This window comes from Geotrypetes seraphini, chromosome 4, assembly GCF_902459505.1.
Source record: "Geotrypetes seraphini chromosome 4, aGeoSer1.1, whole genome shotgun sequence".
In the NCBI taxonomy this organism is placed as follows: Eukaryota; Metazoa; Chordata; class Amphibia; order Gymnophiona; family Dermophiidae; genus Geotrypetes; species Geotrypetes seraphini.
Window position 1 is genome coordinate 180,406,412 of NC_047087.1, and position 23,491 is coordinate 180,429,902.

General features: G+C 46.2%; 1 protein-coding gene across 8 annotated transcripts in view; it reads right to left on the bottom strand.

Moving 5' to 3' along the window:
* The window catches only part of KIFC3 (kinesin family member C3), a 184,542-nt gene that overhangs the window by 62,468 nt on the left and 98,583 nt on the right, over nucleotides 1-23,491 (bottom strand). For all 8 annotated transcript variants that reach the window (XM_033942231.1, XM_033942229.1, XM_033942230.1 and 5 more), the window contains 3 exons: nucleotides 20,416-20,589; nucleotides 9,954-10,101; nucleotides 9,225-9,355 (listed from right to left, as the gene is read on the bottom strand). In XM_033942231.1, coding sequence (XP_033798122.1) covers nucleotides 9,225-9,355; nucleotides 9,954-10,101; nucleotides 20,416-20,589 — 453 coding nt within the window. The remainder of the gene's footprint in view (nucleotides 1-9,224; nucleotides 9,356-9,953; nucleotides 10,102-20,415; nucleotides 20,590-23,491) is intronic.

Here is a 23,491-nt window from a genome sequence, read left to right on the forward strand (position 1 = left end):
GTGCCTGATTTTAAGGCCAAATGGGATAGATACGTGGGATCTATTCACTGAGTTAGGTGGGGAAGGGTCATTGCGGTGGGCAGACTGGATGGGCCGTGGCCCTTATCTGCCGTCTATTTCTATGTTTCTATGTTTCTATGTTTAAACCCAGAGGGTCTCGTGCTGGGTCCCTCCCCCCATTTCCTCCACCTCCCCAATACTTTTTTAGAGGTGCCTCAGCAGTAAGCCTTGCCCCCTAAGTCAAGCAAGGCATGCTGCTTTGAGAGCCAGAAAAAAAAAATCCTGAGGTAGTGCCGATCTGAAGGGTTGCTTTCCCTTTAAATATGCTGTAATTTACTGTATTTTTTAACTAACCGGCACTTTTCTTCTAGCTAGGTCGCATATGGACCAATTGAGCACTTCTCAGGGGAAGTGGTGTACAATTTGGTCCAGACACGAGGCATTCGCAGCAGGCATGAACCCGGCAGTTTGGGCCGGTGCGGTGGTGGAGCTCCATCCGCAGTGGTAGAAGGTGTGCAGAGCTCCCCGCTGCTAGTACCTTGCGAGTCGGGAGGGAGCAGCCTGGTCTTCCCCACCGCTCACAGAGGGATTTCCTCAGCCACCAATGGTAAGGGTAAAAAGGATTCCCTTACTGCTGGTTCTGCTCGGGACTCCCTCTCAACTGATTTTTTAACAACTGATGCTGGCTTGCCTGTTTTAGCAGCTGGGGCAGTTCAGGTTTCCCAGCCGCTACAGGCCCTAGAGGGGTTATTTTTGGCGGGAACTTCGCCATTTTCACAGACAAGCCCCTCCATTTTGTCTGCAACCTCAGGTGACCTTCCCCCTGTATTGGAAAACAGGGGCAGGTTTCAGCTGCTGAGGCGGCTTACCTAGACATAGTAAGGTGGGTGTGGGGCCACATGCGTCCTCTTCAGTATGCTCTGTTTCGGAGGTGGTCACCCCAGAGGCAGAATTTGGATCTCCCTGTTCCTCTGAAAGGCTTGGCGAGCTGCAGTCTTCGTTGGTGGCTCCAGATCTCTCCTCTGGTTCAAGGGACGAGTCTGGATCAACCACAGTGGACGGTGCTTCTCACCGATGCCAGTCTCCTCGGTTGGGGAGCTCAGTGTCTAGATCACTCAGCTCAGGGCACCTGGTCCACCGAGGAGGCATCCTGGTCGATCAATATGCTGGAGACCAGAGATGTCCGTTTGGCACTGTTAGCCTTCCACTCCTTGTCGGGCAAGTCAGAGTTCTGTTGGACAACGTCACGGTGGTAGCCTATGTCAATCAGGGGGGCACCGAGAGTACTCAGGTAGCGCAGGAGGCAGCTCTGGTCTGGGCAGAGTCCCACCTTCAGGACATTTCGGCCTCCCACATAGCTGGAGTGGAGAATGTTCATTGACTTCCTCAGTTGTCACATGTTAGATCCCAGAGAGTGGGGTCTAAGCCACGTGGCCTTTCAGTTGATAGTGCAGTGTTGGGGTCAGCCCCTGACATTATGGGCTGTGACTTGACTCTGTAGATGCAGTCCAACCTGGGCATAGCAGAAAGAGATACAAGCAACCATCCAGTTGGAGATGGTACACTTAGAGATTGGATGTCCCAACTTGTTTGGATCGAAGGAGACAAAAAGTTGAGGAGCAGTTTTGTGTGGTTGGGTGCATTCCAAGTAGAAGGCCAAAGCACGTTTACAATCCAGAGTATGAAGAGCTGATTCTACAGGGTGAGAATGAGGCTTTGGAAAAAACACTGGAAGAACAATGGATTGGTTGAGATGAAATTCTGAAACCACTTTAGGTAAGAATTTAGGATGAGTACGAATGACCACCTTGTCATGGGCCCTTGGTGGGAACACAGTGAAAGGTGGATCAGCAATTAAAGCTTGCAGCTCACTGACTCTTCGAGCAGATGTGAGGGCAATGAGAAACACTACTTTCCAAATGAGATTTTTCAGATGAGCCATAGACATTGGTTCAAATGGAGGCTTCATTAACTGAGCAAGAACAACACTGAGATCCCGCAGGCTGTGGCCGAATGGCCTGCCCTGACAGTCGACTAAGAAAAATAAAGTCTTTTTTTTTTTTTTTTTTAAAAATAGAAATAAAGAAAGTAACACTGCGATTCGCAACTAAAAAGAACACAAATCGCGGTGAGAGAAGGCACGAAGTTCAGTGCAGAGTGTCAAAGACAGACTTCTCGGTTCCACGGAAAACTGAGAACCGAGGAGACTTGCCCTGTGCTGGGCAGGAAGGCACTCGCGCATGTGCAGTGCGGCTGACTCGAAACTTCTGAAGTTTTCTATAAGCAAGTATGCTTGCGAAGCTGTCCGCATCCGGGCTCCGTGGATGATGTCACCCATATGTGAGAATAGGCTGCCTGCTTGTCCTGGGATAACACCCCGCTTCTTCAGTCATCGCAGAGACGGTCAGGCCGAGGGCCTAGATGCTCTAGTTCAACCATAGCCAATGGAGGGGCTGTTGTATGTGTTCCCTCAGTGGCCATTAGTGTGCAGAGTTCTTCTCCACATTGTTCATCACCCAGGCCTGGTGGCTCCAGATTGGCCCTGCCATCTGTGGTATGCGGATCTGGTGCAGCATCTGGTGTTGGATCCTCTTCCTCTTTTGCCCGATCTACTGACTCAGGGCCCCATTCCCATATTCAATCTGGGTCCCTTTTGTCTTAAGGCTTCGCTTTTGAAAGGGGACGCCTAGGTAAGAAGGGGTATTCAGATAAAGTGATCTCCACCCTCTTGGGGTCCTGGAGACTTTCCACATCTCGGGCTTATGTGCAGGTTTGGCGCATCTTTGAGGATTGATGTGGGGCCGTGGAGTGGTCTCTTTTTGCGCTTCCCTGCCCAACATCTTAGAATTCTTGCAGGATGGCCTGGACAGGGGCCTGGTTGGTCTTCTCTCCAGGTTCAGCTGGCACCTTGTCGGCTTTTCGTGTGTTGTTACGAGGTCAGCGGCTGACTGCCATTCCTGATGTCGTTCACTTCTTGCGGGTGGCCAAATCGCTCAAGCCTCCCGTGCAGCCATCGGTTCCTTCTTGGGATTTGAATCTGGTCTTGTCTGGTCTGCTGCGCCCTCCTTTTGAGCCTTTGGGCGCCTGCTCGTTGAAGGCCCTTACTCTTAAGGTGGTCTTCTTGGTGGCTATTACTTCTGCTAGACGTGTTTCGGAGCTGCAGGCTCTCTCTTGTAGGCCTCCCTTCTTGAAGTTTCTAGGAAGCGGGTAGTGTTAAGGCCTGTTCCTTCCTTTTTGCCAAAGGTAGTTTCTCCTTTTCATGTCAATCAGGCAGTGGCCCTCCCGGTGTTGGGTAGTCGGGAGGGATCTTCTGAGCAGAAGAAGTTGCGCAAGCTAGATGTCTGTCGGATTCTTCGCACTTATGTGCAGAGGACCCAGGAGTTCAGGAAATCAGATCATCTCTTTGTCCTTCTTGCGGGTCCTCGTAAAGGGGATGACGCTTCCAAGGCTACCATTGTGCATTGGATCAAAGAGGTTATTGCGTCCGCGTATCTTCTTCAGAAAAAGCACAGTTACTTACCGTAACAGGTGTTATCCAGGGACAGCAGGCAGCTATTCTCACATATGAGTGACGTCATCCACGGAGCCCAGATGTGGACAGCTTCGCAAGCATACTTGCTTGTAGAAAACTTCAGAAGTTTCGAGTCAGCCACACCGCTCATGGGCGAGTGCCTTCCCACCTAGCACAGGGCGAGTCTCCTCAGTTCAGATAGCTAGCAGAGAAGCCAACCAGGGGAGGTGGGTGGGTTGTGAGAATAGCTGCCTGCTGTCCCTGGATAACACCTGTTATGGTAAGTAACTGTGCTTTATCCCAGGACAAGCAGGCAGATTCCCAACCCAAAATCTGAGGTATTGACGGGAGGCCGGATGGATGGGAATATGAGTATGGGCCTCCTTGAGATCCAAAGAGCATAATCAGTTGTTCTGCTCGAGAAGGGGATAAAGAGATGCCAGGGACAACATTCGAAACTTTTCTTTGACTAAAAAGTTGTTGAGAGCCCTGAGATCTAGAATGGGTCGCAGATCGCCCGTCTTCTTCGGAACAAGGAAGTAACGGGAGTAAAAACCCCTGTTCTGCTGTTCCAGGGGAACAGGCTCGATGGCATGGAGATGAAGCAGAGCTTGAGCTTCCTGAAGAAGAAGGGCGGTCTGGGATGGATTGGAAGGATACTCTCTTGGAGGAAGCTCTGGTAGAACCTGAGTGAAATGAAGAGAGTATCCTTCCCTGATGATGGTAAGTACCCAGAGGTCGGATGTAATTATCGTCCATCGGTGGTAAAAATGATGGAGACGATCTCCGACAGGGGAAAAAGGAGACAGAGACAGAACGATGGAGGTTATGCTCTGTTGTAAACAGTCAAAAAGGCTGAGAAGCCTTAGCTGCAGCAGAAGGTTGGGATTGCTGTTGCTTCTGAGGATGCTGCTTGTTCAAAGGAGGGCGAGTATAAGGAGCCGGCTTTGGAGGAAAACGCCTCTGATAGATGACAGGAGGGCGTGTAGGCTTGGGTGGAGTTGGCTTTGGCTTGGGTCTGACGATGGAAGCAAATGATTTTGCATGGTCAGATAACTTCTTGGTGGCCGCCTCGATGGATTCATCAAAGAGGTTGTTGCTTTGACAAGGAAGATTAGCCAGGCGGTCCTGAAGGTGAGTCCATGTCAATGGTTCGAAGCCAGGCAAGACGACGCATACCCACTGAGCAAGCAGCCGCTCGGGCACATAGCTCAAAAGCATCATAAGATGATTGAAGGAGATAGAGACGCAATTGAGAGAAAAAAGCAATCAGTTCTTGAAACTCAAAATGCATTTGGTTGTCCATATAAGCCAAAAACTTCGGCAGAAGGGAAAGAAGAAATTCAAAATAAGTAATGAAATAAAAATTATAGTTGAGGACTTTAGAGGACATCATAGCATTCTGGTAGATGCGACGTCCAAATTTGTCCATAGTTTTCCCCTCTCTCCCAAGAGGAACTGTGGCATAAACCTTGGAAGGATGGGATCTCTTCAAGGAGGATTCAACAAGCAGGGATTGATGAGAGAGCTGTGAGTTGTCAAAGCCCTTGTGATGCACAGTTTTATACCTCGAGTCCAACTTTCCTGGAACTGCTGGTATGGAAAAAGGAGTCTCCATGCATCGAGCAAAAATCTGATTTAAAAGCTTATGAAGTGGAAGCTTGAGACTCTCAGCCGGAGGCTGAGGGAGACGCATGACTTCTAGATATTCCTTAGAATATTTGGAGCCATCCAATTTCACATCCAAATCCAGAGCCATCTGTCGCAAGAAAGACGAAAAAGATAGCTGATCTAGTAAGGCTTGGTCTCGAGAAGGACTCGAGGACGTCGAGGCAGCTTGTGTCGAAGAAGAAGCTTCGGCATGGAAAAAAGCATCGAAGGAACCTGGTGACTTGGACGAGGCAATTGAGACTTGGACCTGGTGACTTGGACGAGGCAAATGAGGCAATCCTCAAGGTCCGGCATCGGAGACCTCGACCAAGGAGTCGGTGGTCTGGTCGAGGTCGGAGTAGAATGAGGCTTTGAGGAAGAGGGAATATCCTGCGAAGAACGATGCCTGGAAGAATGCCTCGATGAAGACCTCGAGCAATGATGTGAGCTGTGTCTAGAACCAGATCTCGAGGATTGAGGAGATTTCGCTTCGGAGACACAAGCAGCCGATGCCAACCTGTGAATAGGGCTAGAGGCAGTAGATCGAAGCTCCAGAGGCTTGGAAGAGGAACCTCGATGCATTTGCAAAGACTCTGCTCCTTGCTGAGAGTGGGAGGATTCTTGTCGAGGCACTCGCAAAGAATCTACTCCTTTTCATGCTTGGATGGCAGACCAGACACTCGCAGAGACTCTGCTCCCTGCAGAGTGTGAAAGCTCCGACTGGGACCTTGGAAGCGGCTCGACCTCGAGGGAGTCTGCTGAATGCCCAGAATAGGAAGCAGTTTAGGACCCATAATAGTAAGGTACTGAAGAAACTGCTTCTCTAATATGGTCTGGAAAGAAGCCGGCAAGGTGGGATCCGCGTCTGAAACCGGTCCACCTGCCTTGGCTAGAGGTTCCTTCGAGGCAGTGTGAGTGTGCTTCGACTTAGTAGTCTTGGACACTTTAATCACCACCAGTGGAACCACTATCTGACCTGAGGAAACAGGGGAAGATACAGCAGGTGACGTCGAAGCAAGAGCCGCTACAAACGATGAAGGTTTGATGAGGCTCGAGGTGGAAGCAGAAGGCGCCGAAGGAGCCTCGATGGAAGTCGAGGTCGAAGACGCCTTCGAAGTCGAGGGATCAGTTAGTGACTCCATGTCGAAGAGCTTATCCACCAAAATGCAACGACGCTTGAAAGCTCGAGGCTGAAATGTTAGGCAGGGCAGGCACGAGGTTGGATGATGTTTCGGCCCAAGGCACTTGAGGCAGCGTCTGTGAGGGAGATCGTGCACCGACACTTGCGACACTTCTTAAATCCTGTAGCAGGCCGGGACATAGGCTGAAAAATAGCCGCCGCAAAGTTGAAGTTCGCGGGCTGCGGCCGAGCGGCCCGTCCCACAGAACGGATGGAAGGTAAAAATTTTTTTTAAAAAGAAAACAAATGAAAACAGCGATTCGTGAAGAAAAAATCACAAACCGCGGTCGAAGAGAAGGCAAAAGTGAACAAAGTTGAACGCAGAGAGTCAAAGACGGACTTCTCGTCTCCGTGGAAAACTAAGAACTGAGGAGACGCGCCCTGTGCTGGGTGGGAAGGCACTCGCGCATGTGCGGTGCGGGCAACTCGAAACTTCTAGTTTCTTCAATCAAGTCTGCTTGTGAGGCATCGGATGACGTCACCCACATGTGAGAATAGCCTGCCTGCTTGTCTTGGGATAAAGCCTGTTCCGGAATTTCTCATGGCTCATTCCACTCGGGGTAAGGCTGCGTCTTGGGCTGAGTCTTCGCTAGTGCCTCCGGTGGACATTTGTAAGGCTGCTGTTTGGTCTTCCTTGCATTCCTTTGTCAGACACTACCATATGGACGTTTAGGTGCATTGGGAAGCGGTGTTTGGTGAGTGTATTCTGGTGAGTGTATTCTTCGGGGGTCCCACCTATGATGGGGACTGCTTTGGTACGTCCCGCTTGCAAGATTAACCTATACCGGTCTGTAGAGTGCTAAAGAAGGAGAAATTAGGTTCTTATCTGCTAATTTACTTTCTTTTAGCTTCTCCAGACCGGTATAGGTCTCCACCCTTCTACTGTCATGTTCTTGTGGCTGTTGTGTGTGCACTTTTTGTTTTTTTCTGTGGGTTCTAGTATTTTTCTAGGGCCGAGGAGAATTGAAGAACAGCGGCTGTGGCTAGGCTGACTTAGCTGGCGAGCTGTAGGGACATTTTCTTTTGGGGATCTCTCCTCTGAATTTTCCAACAACATTTGGGTATATTAGTTATTACTCCTGTTTGGAATACTGTTTATTTTTGTTTCAAGTTCTCAGTTCTGCTTGGCTACTTGGCAGACTGATAGGAATAGGGGAAGTTACCTCTTATGTACTATTCCACAGTTTTGTTTCAGTCTCCACCTGCTTGTCATGATGAGATATATACCCGCTTGTAAGATTAACATATACTGGTCTGGAGAAGCTAAAAGAAAGTAAATTAGCAGGTAAGAACTTAATTTCTCCTTTTTATCTAGACCTGTGGTTTCAGTCATGTCCAAGTCACAAAAGGTTACTCTAATTGAGCAGATGACCACTGGAGGGATTAATCCCCCAGTAGTTGCAGTCACCCTCACTTCTCTCGGAAAATGAAATTGGAAAGGAAAACCAAGCTCTAATGTCAATTCGGAACGAAGCAGCAAGCAGGTCAGAGTAGCAGATTAGTGATTAGTACAGGTTCAAATCCCACTTCAATTCTAAAAAAAAATATAATAATTATAATTTGAGCCTTTGTGACAGGGTGTATGTGAAATTTAGGTGAAGAGCCCCAGGAAAGATCCAACAAATCTTAGGTTTATAGGCTAAAAACATGGGTTTATTCCTGGTGAAATTCTGAGCAAAAAATTTGAAATTCTACGCACAGTATTTTAAAATTCTGCAAAGTTTATTTGTACTGTTTTGCATAGAATTCCATGCCTGAAATTCCTTCTTGCCTTATACTTTACCAGGCTCCAGCCTCCTCAGTTTCATCTCTCACTCCAATTACAGTTGTCTCTCTTTAAATCCCCTCCCTGGCCTGGCATCTCTCTTCCCACTGGTCCAAGAATCTCTTCCTCCCTTCCCACACCACTTTCTAGTCTGGGTCACTCTCTCTACTGTCTCCCCCCACCCCTACTTGTGGGTCCAGCATTTGTGCCCGTCCCCCACCTCACCAGCACCTCTCTCACTCACACCCTGAATTCCCTCCCTGCTCCCCATGGTGTGGCATCTCTCTCTCTCTCCATTGGGCAAGCATCTCTTTCTCCCTTCCCAGCCCTGGGTCACTCTCTCCTCTCCTTCCCCCCTTCACTTGCAAATCCAGTATCCATGTCCCCTCCCCCAGGTCTGGCCTCTTTCTCTCACACACACACACCCCACTCCAGGTTTGGCCTCTGTCTCTCACACCCCACAGCATGGATATGGCATCTTTTTTTTCTACCTGTGGGTCCTCCCAAAGCAGAATTCTGACAGAAGTACCTGGGTTTGAGGTTGGCTTCATAGTCCACTTGTACACTTAGGGTGACTGGACTGGGCAGTGCAATTCCCTGAACTCTTAAGAGCAAGTTAAGAATACCCAGCTAGTGGTGTGAACTGGAGAGATCTGCATCAGAGCCAATCAGGGCCTTAGGCGCCTGAGCAGATCAAAGAGATACCTTCTCAACTCTCTTGCAGAAGGAAAAACTGAACGGGGCGCAATTCCCTGAACTATTAAGAGCAAGCTAAGAATACCCAGCTAGTGGTGTGAACTGGAGAGATCTGCATCAGAGCCAATCAGGGCCTTAGGCGCCTGAGCAGATCAAAGAGATACCTTCTCAACTCTCTTGCAGAAGGAAAAACTGAACGGGGCACAACAACCAATGGTGAAGGAGGCAGAGTTGAAGATTGTAAATGTTATTCTTCTGCAGCACAACTTGCGGGAAGGGGGATATTACCTATAGTCAGGACTCCTAGCTACGCTGCACCAGAACTCCTGTTGTTTTTTGTTTCTTAACAGCATAAAGAATTTAGTTTAGAGCATCATATCCAAACAATTGTGAATAAACCCCACTTTCATTCTCATCCTCACCTCTGCCCTGGTGGTCTGCAGTGCCTTTTGCAGCAGAAGAGGAAAATCACGCACTTGCCGTTTCAAACCATTGTAGTCATTCGTTAGGGTGCGCAAAGCGGGTTGTAGAGTCAAGAGGTTGGTCCTAACACCTGTAAATATGTGATTAGGTCACACATAATCTGTTCAAAAGCAGCACATTGCTTCCAGGCCCTACATTTTCTCCCCTACTATGCCAACAGAATTTTTTTCACCCTCCTTTCCTAGGTTTCCCTCTCCCACCTCTTTTCCCTGCAAGTCTCTCCTCCATCACAAGCTTACCATTGAACAACTGCATCCCTTCCACTGTAGTTCCCTGACTGAAGTTTGCACTTGAGTAGCATTTTATAAACATTTAAATAAATGTGTGCACAAGTCAAAGATTTCCAAAATTGATATTATGTTATAATGATTCCAACACGCTGTCCACGGCTGACCCGGAAGAGGGAAGCATCAGAGGGAAGGCTTCCAGGTCAGTTGTGGGCAATGTGTTGGAACCGCTGCCTGCGGCTTTGTGAAAAAACACGTGCAGCTGCCTGGAAGGAGGAGGCGGCCACCAGGAGACAGGTACACAAGAGGTACTTCCATCCTTGCAGGATACCCACAACTCTGGGGGATCCCTGTGGATCCAAGGGGAACCCCACAGAATCCCCATGGATTCCTGACAGCCCCGTTCCCGTGCAGTTCTCTAATTGCAACAGCAACACTCACCTGCAAGATTCTCATGCACGGCTTTCATTTCTCTTTGTGCTTGCATGAAAGCATTTTCTATTGCCCTGTTCTTCTCATCCTTCATGGTCTGAACGACTTCCACCATCTCTCTATGTACTCTCTCCACCTCTGATGCATATTTTTGAATCTGGGGGAATAAGAGAGAACCACATCAGTTACTGTACTGGACAGACAGACAGAGCAATCCAGAGCATCAGAATACACCAATCAAAAGTAAGCCTAAGCAATAGAGCACTAGTAATAAATCAAGTATGAACAAGCCACCAAAAAAGCCAGAGCAACAGATGTTTGCAACATACAATTGTAAACTGCTTGACTTCAGCTAGGTCAATCTAACATGTAATAGAATCTGAGGGGGAATCTGCAGAGCATTTTATATACATATTTTTCTGGGAGTTTCAGTAAGGTTTGAGTGTTCTGGGCTTGATCAGACTTGCACAGAAAGGCAGTATATCAAATCCATGACCCTTTATCCTATTAGTGTTTTGAGGACAGTTTTTCACAGCAGCAGGAGGTGAGATAGAACTTATTGCAGTACTTCAACTATTTAAAGGCACCCTGTGGAATTTGTATGATTTTTGTAGTTCACACCCCAGTATTTCTGCTATATTAATGATCAGTGTTCTTCAACCTTTTGACACCTATGGACCGGCAGAAATAAAACAATTATTTTGTGGACCGGCACCAGTCTGCAGACCGGCAGTTGAAGAACACTGGGCTAAGTCATGGGCCAGACCCCACCCATCTCCGCCCTTGCCCCCATAATAGTACTAATTGTAACACCATTTTTTCATATATACACACACACAATATTGTATTAATAACACATAATGGTTAACCACAAAATTGAACTATACAAAGCAAACTGTATGCTTCTCAATATTCATTCCTACTAGAACACAGATAACCCCATGCCAATACGGGACCAAAAACTAAAAGTACTAATATATACAAACAAACCCTAAGATGCAAGACTTTGCATGCAGTACAACCACAGAGGAAAAGAAACAAATGCATTTCTTCCTGAACAGACAGCAGATGTAAATCAATCACTAAGTTAAAAAATAAAATCATTTCCCCTACCGTTGTTGTCTCCCTCCCTCCATGCTGTGCCTTGACTTCTGGCCTGCCCCCCAGCGTTATCTTTGTGCTGGCTCCCTCTTCCTCAATGCTGCAGTGCACAAAGCCGTAGGCAGCGTCCTGTGCCTCATCTGGAAGCCTTCCCTCCGAAGTTATGTCCGAGGGGGGGGGAGAAGAGAAGGGAAGCCGGCACGCACATGTTAGAGCCCCAGAGAATGCATTCGCTACTGGCTAAGGCGGGAGACAGGTCAGTGAAGCTTACAATTTGCTGTTCTTGCTGCCGGGTCCTGCCTACTTTCTGTTTCCGTGAAGGCAGGACCCGGCAGCATTTCTCTAGAACAGGGGTGCCCAATAAGTTGATCGCAATCTACCGGGCCGATCAGCCTTCCTCTCCCCGACGTCAATTCTGCCCTTAGAGAGGAAGTTCTGGCCAGCCAATCGCTGCCTGGCTGGGCCCGAACTTCCTCTCCGATGGCAGAATTGACGTTGGGGAGAGGAATGCTGGTCGGCCCGATGCAGGGTAGAAGGGAGAGTTTGGGGAGGCGGCGGCTTGGGGGCCTATTCCCCGATGGCAGCGGCAGTGGCTTGGGGGAGGGCAGGCAGGGAGACAGAAGGAAAGAAGAGAAACAGAAAAAAAGAAAGGGGGCATGAAGAGAGACAACAGAAAGGGAGACAGGGAGAGGAAGAAAAAGTTGGGGGAGGGAATGAGGTCTGGAGGAGAAGAAGCATACAGGCTGAAAGAAGGGAAGAAAGATTGGATGCACAGTCAGAAGAAGAGAGTGCAACAAGAGACTCATGAAATCACCAGACAACAAAGGTTGGAAAAATGTTTTTATTTTAAATTTAGTGATCAAAATGTGTCTGAATTTATATCTGCTGTCTATATTTTACACCATGGTCCCCTTTTACTAAACCGCAATAGCGGTTTTTAGCGCAGGGAGCCTATGAGCGTCGAGAGCAGCGCTGGCCATTCAGTGCAGCTCCCTGCGCTAAAAACTGCTATTGTGGTTTAGTAAAAAGGGAGGGGGGTATTTGTCTATTTTTGTATGGTTGTTACTGAGGTGACAGTGCATAGAGTCTTCTGCTTTGACCTCTTTGAAAAAACCCCGGAATAGGAATGATAATTAACATTTTCTATGCATACAGTGTGCTTTATGTTTTTTAAAAATTTTATTGTTGGTAGATCATTTTGACTTGGTCATTTTAAAAGTAGCTCGCAAGCCCAAAAACTGTGGGCACCCTGCTCTAGAACATCGCTCCTTAGTTTTATCAAGTGGTGCAGTGAGGGGCCAGGACTTTACATCTTATCACCTCATTCTTTCTTATTTCTCCTCATATACAGCACGGTTCTTTATTCTAAGCAGCTCTGGCACTAACAGTACTACGGGTGCCTTATGCTACTTTCACTACCACTTGTAGTCAGGTTCAGCATTTTATCATGGTTTTGGTTTTTTATTTAGTTTTTCACCAGTATTTTCATTTATTTATTAAAGCAGCCTTTTTTAATAGCCCGATGCCCCTCCCCTATCAATGTGCATCCAATCCACTGCTGACACTTTATTGGCGCCTCTATCAACGGATCAAATATCATAGCTCCACTGTCGCCTGTTCACATTTATTCTGCTTAAGAATTTATCTCATCAATGCAGAGACCTTTTCGGTAACTCCATTTTACTCTCCCTTTTTTACTTTCCCGAGTGCTGTGGTTTTATTCTTTGGTTTTAATAGAAGCTCATTTGAACAATAACTTAGATCTTTCTCAGGTTTCACTTTTCATCTACCCGGTCGGCTTGTCTTTGAGCTACTATCGGCTTATGTTTTCATGATACACTCTGTATTATCAGCTGTTCATTTCCCATACGTTTACTTTTGCCCTGTTTGTCTATATAGTCTAGGCATACTGTTTGTAACCAGCCATCATTTTAAGTATGTATATGCCCTATTTTTAGGGGGGGGGGTTAAGTTCTTTTAGCGTGTTATTTCATTAATTCTGAGTTCGGTATTACAATATGTTGTTCTTGGTTTTTAGTTTACACATTATTTATTCTTTTCTATGACATGTTCGCATTGCAATTTTACTCAAAAGTATAAATAGGTATCCATATTTCTATTCAAGTTTCATCACGGTGCTCTGGTTTTGGCTCCAGTATTTATCACTTCCGTCCACCAGGTCTGGCTACCCGTTACCGTCTCATATTTTAAAGACTCACTCGTTATAATTAGCAGTGATCCACATGTCTCTTCATAATGGACATGTCCGATTTTAGCATTTGAATCTTAGTACTATGGGTTTGGTCTTTTCTGGTTTCCTTTCTGTAGTCTGCTTTTCATCTGGAGTCTTTTGAGTTTAGAATTACATTTTATGACATATTTTTGTGGTTATAATTGTATGATATGTCTAAATTGGTCAAGTTATCCATTCTTTTTATTATTTTTTTGTCCCCTCATACAGTGGCAGACTGCCCCGGGTGCCAGCCCTAGGAGGATACACAGCCGGCTGGATCCAGAACCTTCCGAGCTGCTCTAAATGGCACCTGCACCTCAGCGCGGCTGCCATGCTTATTCTGAAGCAGAGTCGGCAGCTGCACTGGTGCAGGATGGTCCTGTGATGACTGCATTTGCCGCCTCTGCCTCCGGAAGACGTAAGTGATGTCGGACCATTGGAGGAGGGAAGGGAAGAATACGGATGCCAGACTAATAGGGGTGAAGGGAGAGATGGAAGGGGAATACAAGAAGAGAAGATGCCATGTAGAAGAGGCAGAGAGAGGGTAGACAGTGGATGAAAGGAAGAGAGTGACAAGACTATGAGGAAAGCAGAAACCAGAGAAGACAATGTAGAAAAAAATTCTATTTATTTATTTTTTTGCTTTAGGGGAGATGCATCGCTGTTTTTTGTGGTGTTGCATTGTATGCAGAGTCCAGCTTCTTGGTGGTTCAATTTAACCTTTGTCTACATTTTTCTATTTTATCCCCCCTTTTACAAAACTATAGAGCATTTTTTTTAGCACCGGCCATGGTGGTAATTGCTCAGAATTCTATAAGAGTCTGAGCTGTTACCACCATGGCTAAAACCACATTACAGTTTTGTAAAAGGGAGAGGGGTTAGTTTGTGATTACATATTCCATACTAGGCGAAGGTGTTTTCTGTGTGTTCGAAAGACATGGTTTTCAGTTAGGATTGACTCTGTAGGATTGATCTGTACTAGTCTGGCTTGTTTAGTTTTACAATGCATGTATTGATGTACTGCTCACTGCAGTATGTAAGATGCTGCCTTTTCCTAGGTACACTCTTGTGTGATGTGTGAACTGTTACTAAAAATCATGTTTTTCATACAGATGGGGGGGTGTCAAAAAATGATGGGCCTCGGGTGTCACATATGCTAGGTATACCACTGCCTTCATAGTTTTTTATCTAATCCACAAGCCTGCTTTTAGGACCTACAGGGTATGTATCCCTCCGATTCATGACAATTTCACTTCTCATGTTATCTTATCCAATCTTTTTATTATACAACTGCCCAGATAAGCATCATTCTTTGATGTGATTGGACTTTGAAAACTAACGGCAACAGTGTTTTCCCCAGAAATTTTTTCCAGCTATGAAAAACATTTGCTGCATTTAGTGTGCCACAAAAAACATTTGCTCCGTTTAGTGTGCCGGAGTTAAAAAAGTTTGAGAGACGCTGCTCTATACCTTTTGAAAGAGGGCAAATATCTAATTATTTACTTCTAGAATTATTAAATTCTTAAATTTAATAAAAATATTATGGAACAAGTGTCAAACCTTAAGAAAGGCAGTCATATTGAGCATTGAAAAATAACTAATAATAATTACCTAATACAAATAGTACACATTTAGGGCTCCTTTTTCTAAGTTGCAATAGCGGTTTTACCGCGCGCTTAGTTCATGCAGAATTGCCGCATGCGCTAGACGCTAACGCCAGCATTGAGCTGGTGTTAGTTCTAACCGTGTAGCGTGGCAATTTTGCATGCGCTAAAAATGCTATTGCAGCTTAGTAAAAGGAGCCCTTAATTTTCCCCACCATCAAATTTCCCCGCCTTGCCCCACCCGGCTACTTTTTCATGCCACCCAGCTGGAAAAAATTTCTGGGGAGAACACTGAGTGAAGTATTCCCTGGCACATAGTTATTTGACTTCAGTATCCTATCAGTGGCAACCTTCCAGTGCCCTGTTCTTCCATACAGAATTGACTCACTGGCATGAACCAGATACACTTATCCATTTCTCAAGCTTGCATGCTGTATATTCTCACAGGTATTGCTCCCCCAACCCAAACTTCCACCATCCACTAACTCGCTCGTCCATATATTCTGCTTGCACATTTATCCAATATATTCAGTACACACACAGGCCCATATTCTATAAATGGCACCTAAATTAAGAGGTAAACACCGTTTAACAGTTCTTTTAAGAGAGCTTTCCAGGAACTTACCGGTGCCGGAATTGCACCTCTGGAGGTGCCCACTGGTGCCTAACGCCACTGTGTGGCTAACGCCAGAAATGACATTAGGTGCAATTCACGTCAAAGGAGGGGCCAGAAATGTAGACCTTAAAAACCCTGGCCTACATTTCCAGTGCCAAACTTTGCAAGAGGTGTGATTTTCTAAACAACGCTGTCACGTGATTGACATGCAATTGGCAGCCACCTTTAAAATGGCTGCCGACCACAGCACTGTTTAGAGAATCCAGGCCACAGTCATTTAAAAAAAAATTAGTCTCACATAATGTTTTGAATCCATCTCAGTCCATGGATCCCAAGTCAGTTAACTCTGATCCTAATAGTAAGGCGAGGCCAACATTCATCATGTCTCTCCTTGCAAGTCCATACTGTCTTAATCTAATCTTTTCAATAGTCGGTGCAACAGCTCCCCTTAGACATCAGTTTCCCCTACTGCATATTGTCAAACAGAGGTTTAGGCTGTTCCAACCAGCCATCCCTTTCTACTGGGATCTCCTTAAAGCCCATATTTTTCCTGAAAAGACTATGCTTCTCCCCATCTTGGAAACACAGTTTACTGCTATCTAAATCAAATGGGGAAAAACCTTCCTAAGGAAACTTGTAACCTCTTTCATTTCTCTTCATTAGAGAATGACTGATGAAATATTTCCACTGTGCAGTTTTGTCATTTCAACTTAAGCTTTCTTGCCAGACCTATAATTTTGTGAAGTTGTATAAGCAAGTGATGTCATCTTTGAGCTGGGTTCCTCTTTGGGGGATCCAGAGTCCTATGAGCCTGATCTATTCATTTCAGGTTCTTGCTTTTCTTGGCTGCAATCTTGAACCATTTCTACACACTACACAGAACATTTTCACCTACCCTCCTCTCAATGGTACTCGACGTAAGAAACTTTATAACAACCTACTAGAGACACAGGCAGCTAATATTGACTCCGACATCTCAAAATTACTGATCGAAATTACAGACATAAAAGAGTTCCGAAAAGAAATAAAAACACTACTGTTCAAAAAATATCTCCCATCAATCTAAACCGCCATCTAATGAGTTCCCAACCAATTCCTTTGGGAATAGAATCTCTTTATCCAACCCAAACTAAACACCCCTACTGTCCATATCATCAACATTAATTAACCAACATCATGCAATCATCAAAACAATAAATACACCTCCACTTATAGGCATATGATGCTACTCTCCATCCGAAGAAACTTGACTCAGCTCATGTAACATCTTTTGTAATCTAGAATATATTGTAATTCTTATTCTCCACCAGTTGTAAATTGACTCAGTTGCTATGTAACATTTCCTGTGATATTGAATGTACCGTAATTCTTCACTATTACCTGTAATTAACACTTCTCCTGTAATGTAATTCTACGGGAAATGCCCAGATATCTTCCTTATTGTAATCCGTGGCTATGTTATATCTGCTGCGATATTGAATGTATTGTAACTCTTCACTGTTACTTGTAATCTACTCTTCTCCTGTAATGTAATTCTACTGGAAATGTCCAGATATCATCTTTATTGTAATCCGCCTAGAACCGCAAGGCACAGGCGGAATAGAAATCCCTAATGTAATGTACTACCGTATTTTCACTCATATACCGCGCTCCCGTGTAAAACGCGCATACGGGTATAGCGCGCGGGAAACTGTAATTTATGTAGAGAAATTTTTATATACCGCGCACACCCGTATACCGAGCATGCCGCCCCGACTCTCCCGTCACCGCCTGACTCTCTTTTCGCCCGCCCCGACTCTCCTCTGGCCAACCCGACTCTCCTTTCGCTCGCCCCGACTCTCCTCTCCCCCTTGAAGTCCTGTCCCCACCCTGAAAGCCTGATGCCTCCCCACCCCGACATCCGATTCACCCCCCCGCAGGACCGCTCACACCCCCACAGCCTCCCGACCCCCCCCCATCATGTAGAAGCTCCTACCGTTGTCCTGCTGCTTCCTCTTGGCGGTCCCGGCCCTTCTGTGAGCCCTGCGTCTGCACTGCTTCCTCTTCCGGCGGTCCCGCCCTTGGCGGGACCGTCAGAAGAGGAAGCAGCACAGACGCAAGGCTCACAGAAGGGCCGGGACCACCAAGAGGAAGCAGCAGGACAACGGTAGGAGCTTCTACATGATGGGGGGGGGGGTCGGGAGGCTGTGGGGGAGTGGGTACGAGTGCGTGCGAGCGGTCCTTCGGGGTGGGGGTGCGAGCGGTCCTGCGGGGGGGTGAATCAGACGTCGGAGGGGGGGAACTATGTAAAAAAAAAGTTGTAAAACGCGCTCACGCGTATAACACGCAAGGTTATGCAAGGTTTGTAAAATCGTGTATAACGCGCGCGTTATATGCGTGAAAATACGGTATATTTTTCAATTTCAGAGATTCCCCTAATGCATATTTCTTCTGCACCTATTTTCTAGGTTGTCCACTTTGGCTCTCAGTATCTGATATTCTTTACTGAGGCTTTTTATACTTGCTTTGCCTCTCTATTCTTGATCAGAAAAATCTTTTATACCCTCTGGAAACTTCGGTCCATCAGAGCTTACTTCGATGCCTCATCATTTTGAATTCTAGTACAATCCCTTATTCTGAGTCAACTCGATTATTGTAACATCGCCTACTTGGCACTCCCCCAGAAATACATGCGGCGATTGCAACTGGTTCAAAATACAGCGGTTAGACTACTTTGTGGATTGAAGAAGTTTGATCATGTGACACCTTCCTATCGACTTTTACACTGGTTACCAATGGAGGCACGTGTGAAATTCAAGTTTGGTTGTTTTTGCTTCAAGGTACTTTATGGCTTAGCCCCTAAATACATAACAGACCTTTTCTCTTTCTCAACCAACAGACACAAGCGAAGCTCACACCTAAACTTCGTTTCTCCACCAGTTAGAGGTTGTAAATTTAAAAGTCATCATCAACATCTTCTCACACATCAAGCAGCATTATGGGGTAAAGACCTTGAACAATTGCTTGTGCCTACTACCTATGGAGAATTCAGGAAACGTCTGTAAACACATCTATTCCTGAAATACTTAGGAGACCAACCCATTCAATCTTAGTCCTTAACAACCGAGCGCAAGAATCACCAGTCGCTAAATCTGTACTTTGTTTATTCACTCAATCTGTAACATTTCTAAGCATTGTAAAGCGCATAGAACTTCACGGTCCTGCAGTATATAAACTGTTATTATTATTATTATCATCAGAGAATCGCTATACTGCTCTATGTTCATTTTTCTCTCTTCTGCTCTAGTGCCTATAAATTAAACAGCTCCCGCTGCAATGCTGCTAGAAGTGAGTTTTTAAAATTATTATTTCTGATTTTACCAACGTCAGTTAAAGCTCTTCTTTGAGTCTGCCTCCACTGTACTGCTGCCACCAGTCACCACTCATGTTTGCACCAGCTTGACAAATACTTTGAGCCACTTGTGTACTGACATTGGGGTGTTATGCTTGGTTCTCTGGTTCATACAAAGAACATACACCAGCTTGAATTACAACAGATTAGACCTGCTCTCAGTTTAGGTCTCCATTCTTAACCTATGACTGCCACTTGCCCCAAGCGTGCTCTTCTTTTTAATATTTGAAAGGTTAAATAACCAATTGCAAACAAATCATGATTTTATAAACTCTTGGCCCCGATACTGAAAAGCACTTATCCAGATCGGCCTGCTCTCTGGTGCCAATGAAAATCATTACAAAACTGTCGCAGCACTATCTAGATAGTGTCAGAGTGCAACATGAGGGTGTTTATTTAAATTACCCAGACAGTAAGCCATCGCCACTATCTGGATGGTGCTGGCATTCGCCATCTTATTCAGTGCTACCCGCTTTCAGGAAAGTGGCGATGAATATGTACATTCTTCATTTAAAATTCCTCAGCCATCGCTAAACATTGGGGCAGGCAGGATTTTTTATCATGACATCAGCTTATATTGTAGTCTTGTGAGCTTTGCTGCTTGTCTGTAGCTTCTTAACTACTTGGATTTTTGGTGGCTTTTATATTTAAAACAGCCAAGGACCTTATAAGACCCTTAAGGAAGGTAATTTTATTTTGCCCAAATACAGCCCATGTTGGGTTATTTTTATTGTACGTATACATTATTTGGTTTCTTTCCATCCTGTGGGTCACTTGGGACTATATATACCCTTTGTGGATTGTTTTTAAGATTATTGGTTTTTTAAGCTATTTGGGCGCTAATTAAACTACAAACTGGTACATTCAATCTTCTGTTCCACAATCTTTTTGTTGCTTTCATAGCCTTTCTCAATCATTCCTTTTCAAGCTGAAGAGACTTATGTAACTTGTGAAGAAAGCCTAACAGGTTATTTCATCCCCTTTATCATTTGTGTCTTTCTTTTCTACTTCCTCTTTTCTCTTTTGAGCCAGGGCAATCACAACATGCACACAGTCACACATAGTGCTCAAGTCCAGGTTCTCTCCCATACTGATGCACAACCCACAATAGTGAGGACCCTCAGGGAAGAAAATTATGCCTAAGCCCATGTCTTCATTGCTGATTTCAAGAAAATGGTATTCATTCCTCCTTGTGCTCCTCTGCATTTAGCCCCTCTTTACCTCTCCCAACATTTACTTTTTATACCGTCTCCAAAACACTCCACCCTGCTTTTCACTCCCTATTCTGTCCTAGAGCCCTCAGGCAATGGGATGAAGTAAGAAGAGCAGAAGCACAACAAAGGGAGGTGGGGAGAATAAAAAATTTAGCACACACTGCTCTTCCTTATAGCAGCTCTAGCCACACCAGTGGCTTTTATGATTGAATGGCCTGGAGACTGTGGACCTCTCCTAAAGATGTAACATCAGATCTAAGTACATCTGACTTCCATAGGGTGGGGCCCTCAAGGTGCTCTTTTCCTATTTACCTGTGATTGGAGCCGTGTTGATATATTTTGAGAGTCCTGCAGCTGCTGTTCCATTTCCTTCAGGACATGACGCTGCATTTCCACCTGCTCCTGTAGGGACCGATTCTGTGACTGTGCCTCTTTCAGGGCTTGCTTCAGTTCAGAAGACTCCACCTCCACTCTTTTGGCAATGTACTAAAAGAAAAATGTAAAATCAGTGCATGTAAATAAAGGGTTCATATTGTGAGAGAGGGCATCATCTGTGAAGGTTGGAGGGAGGGCTTAAGCAAAGCCCTCCTTCCCTCCGACGTCAGCGCTGACATTGGGGAAGACTTCCAGTCGGCTATATGTGCTGCTGCAGGGCAGGCAGTAAATAGAAGACGAGCCTCGCGGTTCCAGCTACCTCCCAGAGCTCCATTTGGATGAAAAAGTTGCTGGCAGATGAGGGCTGGACACGAACATGGAAGGCAAACGCAGGACACAGAAAGGGTCGACCGTGGGAGGCAAACGTGGGACAGAAGGGGGTCAAACATGGGAGGCAAACGCGGAACACAAAAGGGGGGAGGGAGTGCGTTTTTGGACTTGGGAGAGAGGAAGGGAGGGAAAGAGATGCTGAAGTGCGGGAGGAAATAGAAAGGGAGAATTAGGCATGGGTGTGTCAGTGAGAAGGAAAGAGATGGTTGTGTACACGAGAATGGAAGAAAGTTGAATTTTTGGTCATAGGGAGTGAGGAACAGATGAGAAATATTGTAGTGGAAAGGAAACAGTGGGACAGATTGAAAGGGATGCAAGAGGGAGGAATATTGGACATAGTGGTGAAGGGAATGGAGGGAGAGATGTGGCATGGTGCTGGAGAGGGGTGATAGAAGGAGAAATGTTGGGCATGGAGCTGGTGGGCAGGGGCGAAAGATGAGAAAGGGATAAATGCTGGACCATGATAGGAGGAACCAATGGACAGCAACAGAAGAATTTACAGAAGATGGGAAAGCGGAAAAAAGAAACTGGGACCAACTTTATGGAAAAATAAGTCTCCAGATAACAAAGGTAAAAAACAGAATTTATTGACTAAAATGTTAGCTTTGGGAAATGTATATAGCAGATGTCTTTGTATTGTGTTCAAAAGAAAAGGAAATGCATTTCTGGTTTTATTTCTACAGTGTTGAAGTACTTGCTGGCCCTTGCTATGACTGGTTGGGATCCCCAAGCACCGCCAGCAGAGGACCTCCTCTAGAGACAGCCAGAACTCCCCTCTACCAAGCACAGCAGTCGCTGGCAACATCCATGAGCCACTGAGGTGCCAGCATCTGTAACTCAGGAACACTACTGCTGCCTGCCAAGCTTGGCAAAAGGAACCCCAAGCCAACTGCAAAGGAAGTCCTCAGCTGACAGCTTGGAGGTTCTCATCAGCTGAGTATTTATATTTACACTAGTCTTTAAGCCCGTTACATTAACGGGTGCTAGAATATATGTATGTCTGTCTTTCTTTCTGTCTCACTCCCTGCCCTTGTGTCTTTCTTCTTTTATTTCTGTCTCCCTCCCTCCTATTATTTGTCTTTCTTTCTATTTATCTCTCTTTCTGCCCCCTATGCAGCATTTATATCCCCTTGTCCACCTTCCTGTACAGTAGCCATATCAGCATTCCCTCCCCCTCCATTTCCTTGTGCATCAGCATTTCCCCCCTCCCTACTTCCCTGTGCAGCATTTTCCTCCCTCGGGCTAGAATATATGTGTGTGTGTCTGTCTTTATTTCTTTCTCTCTCTGTCTCCTTAGCCACTTTTTCCTGTCCATTCTCCCTTCTTTTTACCTCCCCTGTGTCCACGACCACCCCTTCACTGCTCCCTTTATCCAGCAACAGCCCTTCCCCCTTTGTTTTACCTCCCCCCTGTCCATCAGTACCTCTTCCTTCTCCCCCTGTCCAACAATAGGCATCCCTTCCTTTTTCCCCCTGTCCATCATCACTTCTTCCTGCTCCCTCTGTCCAGCAGTAGGCCTCCCTTTATTTTTTCCCCCTGTCCATCAGCATCTCTTCCTGCTCCCCCTGTCCAGCAGTAAGCATCCCTTAATTTTTTTCCCCCTGTCCATCAGCACCTCTTCTTGCTCCCCCTGTCCAGCATTAGGCCTCCCTTCATTTTTCCCCCCTGTCCACCACCATCTCTTCATTGCTCCCCTTATCCAGCAGCAGCCCTTCTCCCTTTGTTTTACCTCCCCCCCTGTCCATCAGCACCTCTTCTTGCTCCCCCTGTCCAGCAGTAGGCCTCCCTTCATTTCCCCCCCCTGTCCATCAGCAGGTCTCCCTTAATTTCCCCCGCTGTCCATCTGCACCTCTTCCTGCTCCCCCTGTCCAACAATAGGCCTCCCTTCCTTTCCCCCCCTGTCCATCATCATCTCTTCCTGCTCCCCTTGTGCAGAGTTTTTTAATTAATCGGATAGAGTCATTGCGCCCCCCCCCCCCCCGCTCCCCTTCACTTGTAAGTCGGCGATTCAAGAAGCCTGTGCAGCAGTCTTCACACGCTGCTTCGGGTCCTTCTACTGCGCTTATTTGCTCTGCCGCGTCTCTGATGACATCATCAGAGACGCGGCAGAGCAAATCAGGGCAGTAGAAGAGCCTGAAGCAGCGTGTGAAGACTGCTGCACAGGCTTCTTGAATCGCCGGGTAGGTATTCGGGTCAGCGGCAAGGGAAGGGGTGTGAGCGGCAAAGAACTCCTCTGGTCTGTTGCGGAGGGCGGCCCGGCTCGATTTATTGATTCGTTGGGGGGGGGGGATGCGCTGTGTTGGGGGGAAGGGTAGGCAGACGCGGGGACCGTCCAGTTCAAGAGAGGAGCCGGGGGTGAGGAAGGCCGCCGCAGCTATGGAAATTTTTTTTTTAATTTGAAAGCTGCCGCCGGGGCCGCGCATGCGCAATTGTTTTTTTCGCTACAGCTCACGGAACACGTTTTTTTTAGTGCGCATGCGCGGCTTACCATTTTATTATATTAGATTAGAAACTCTGGTAGAAACCCGTTTACAAAGTATGTATTCTTCCCAATTAATATTTCCAAATTAATAAAGTGTCTTTGCTTATTTGTAAATGGGTCTCTATCAGAGCCTTTAAGTAG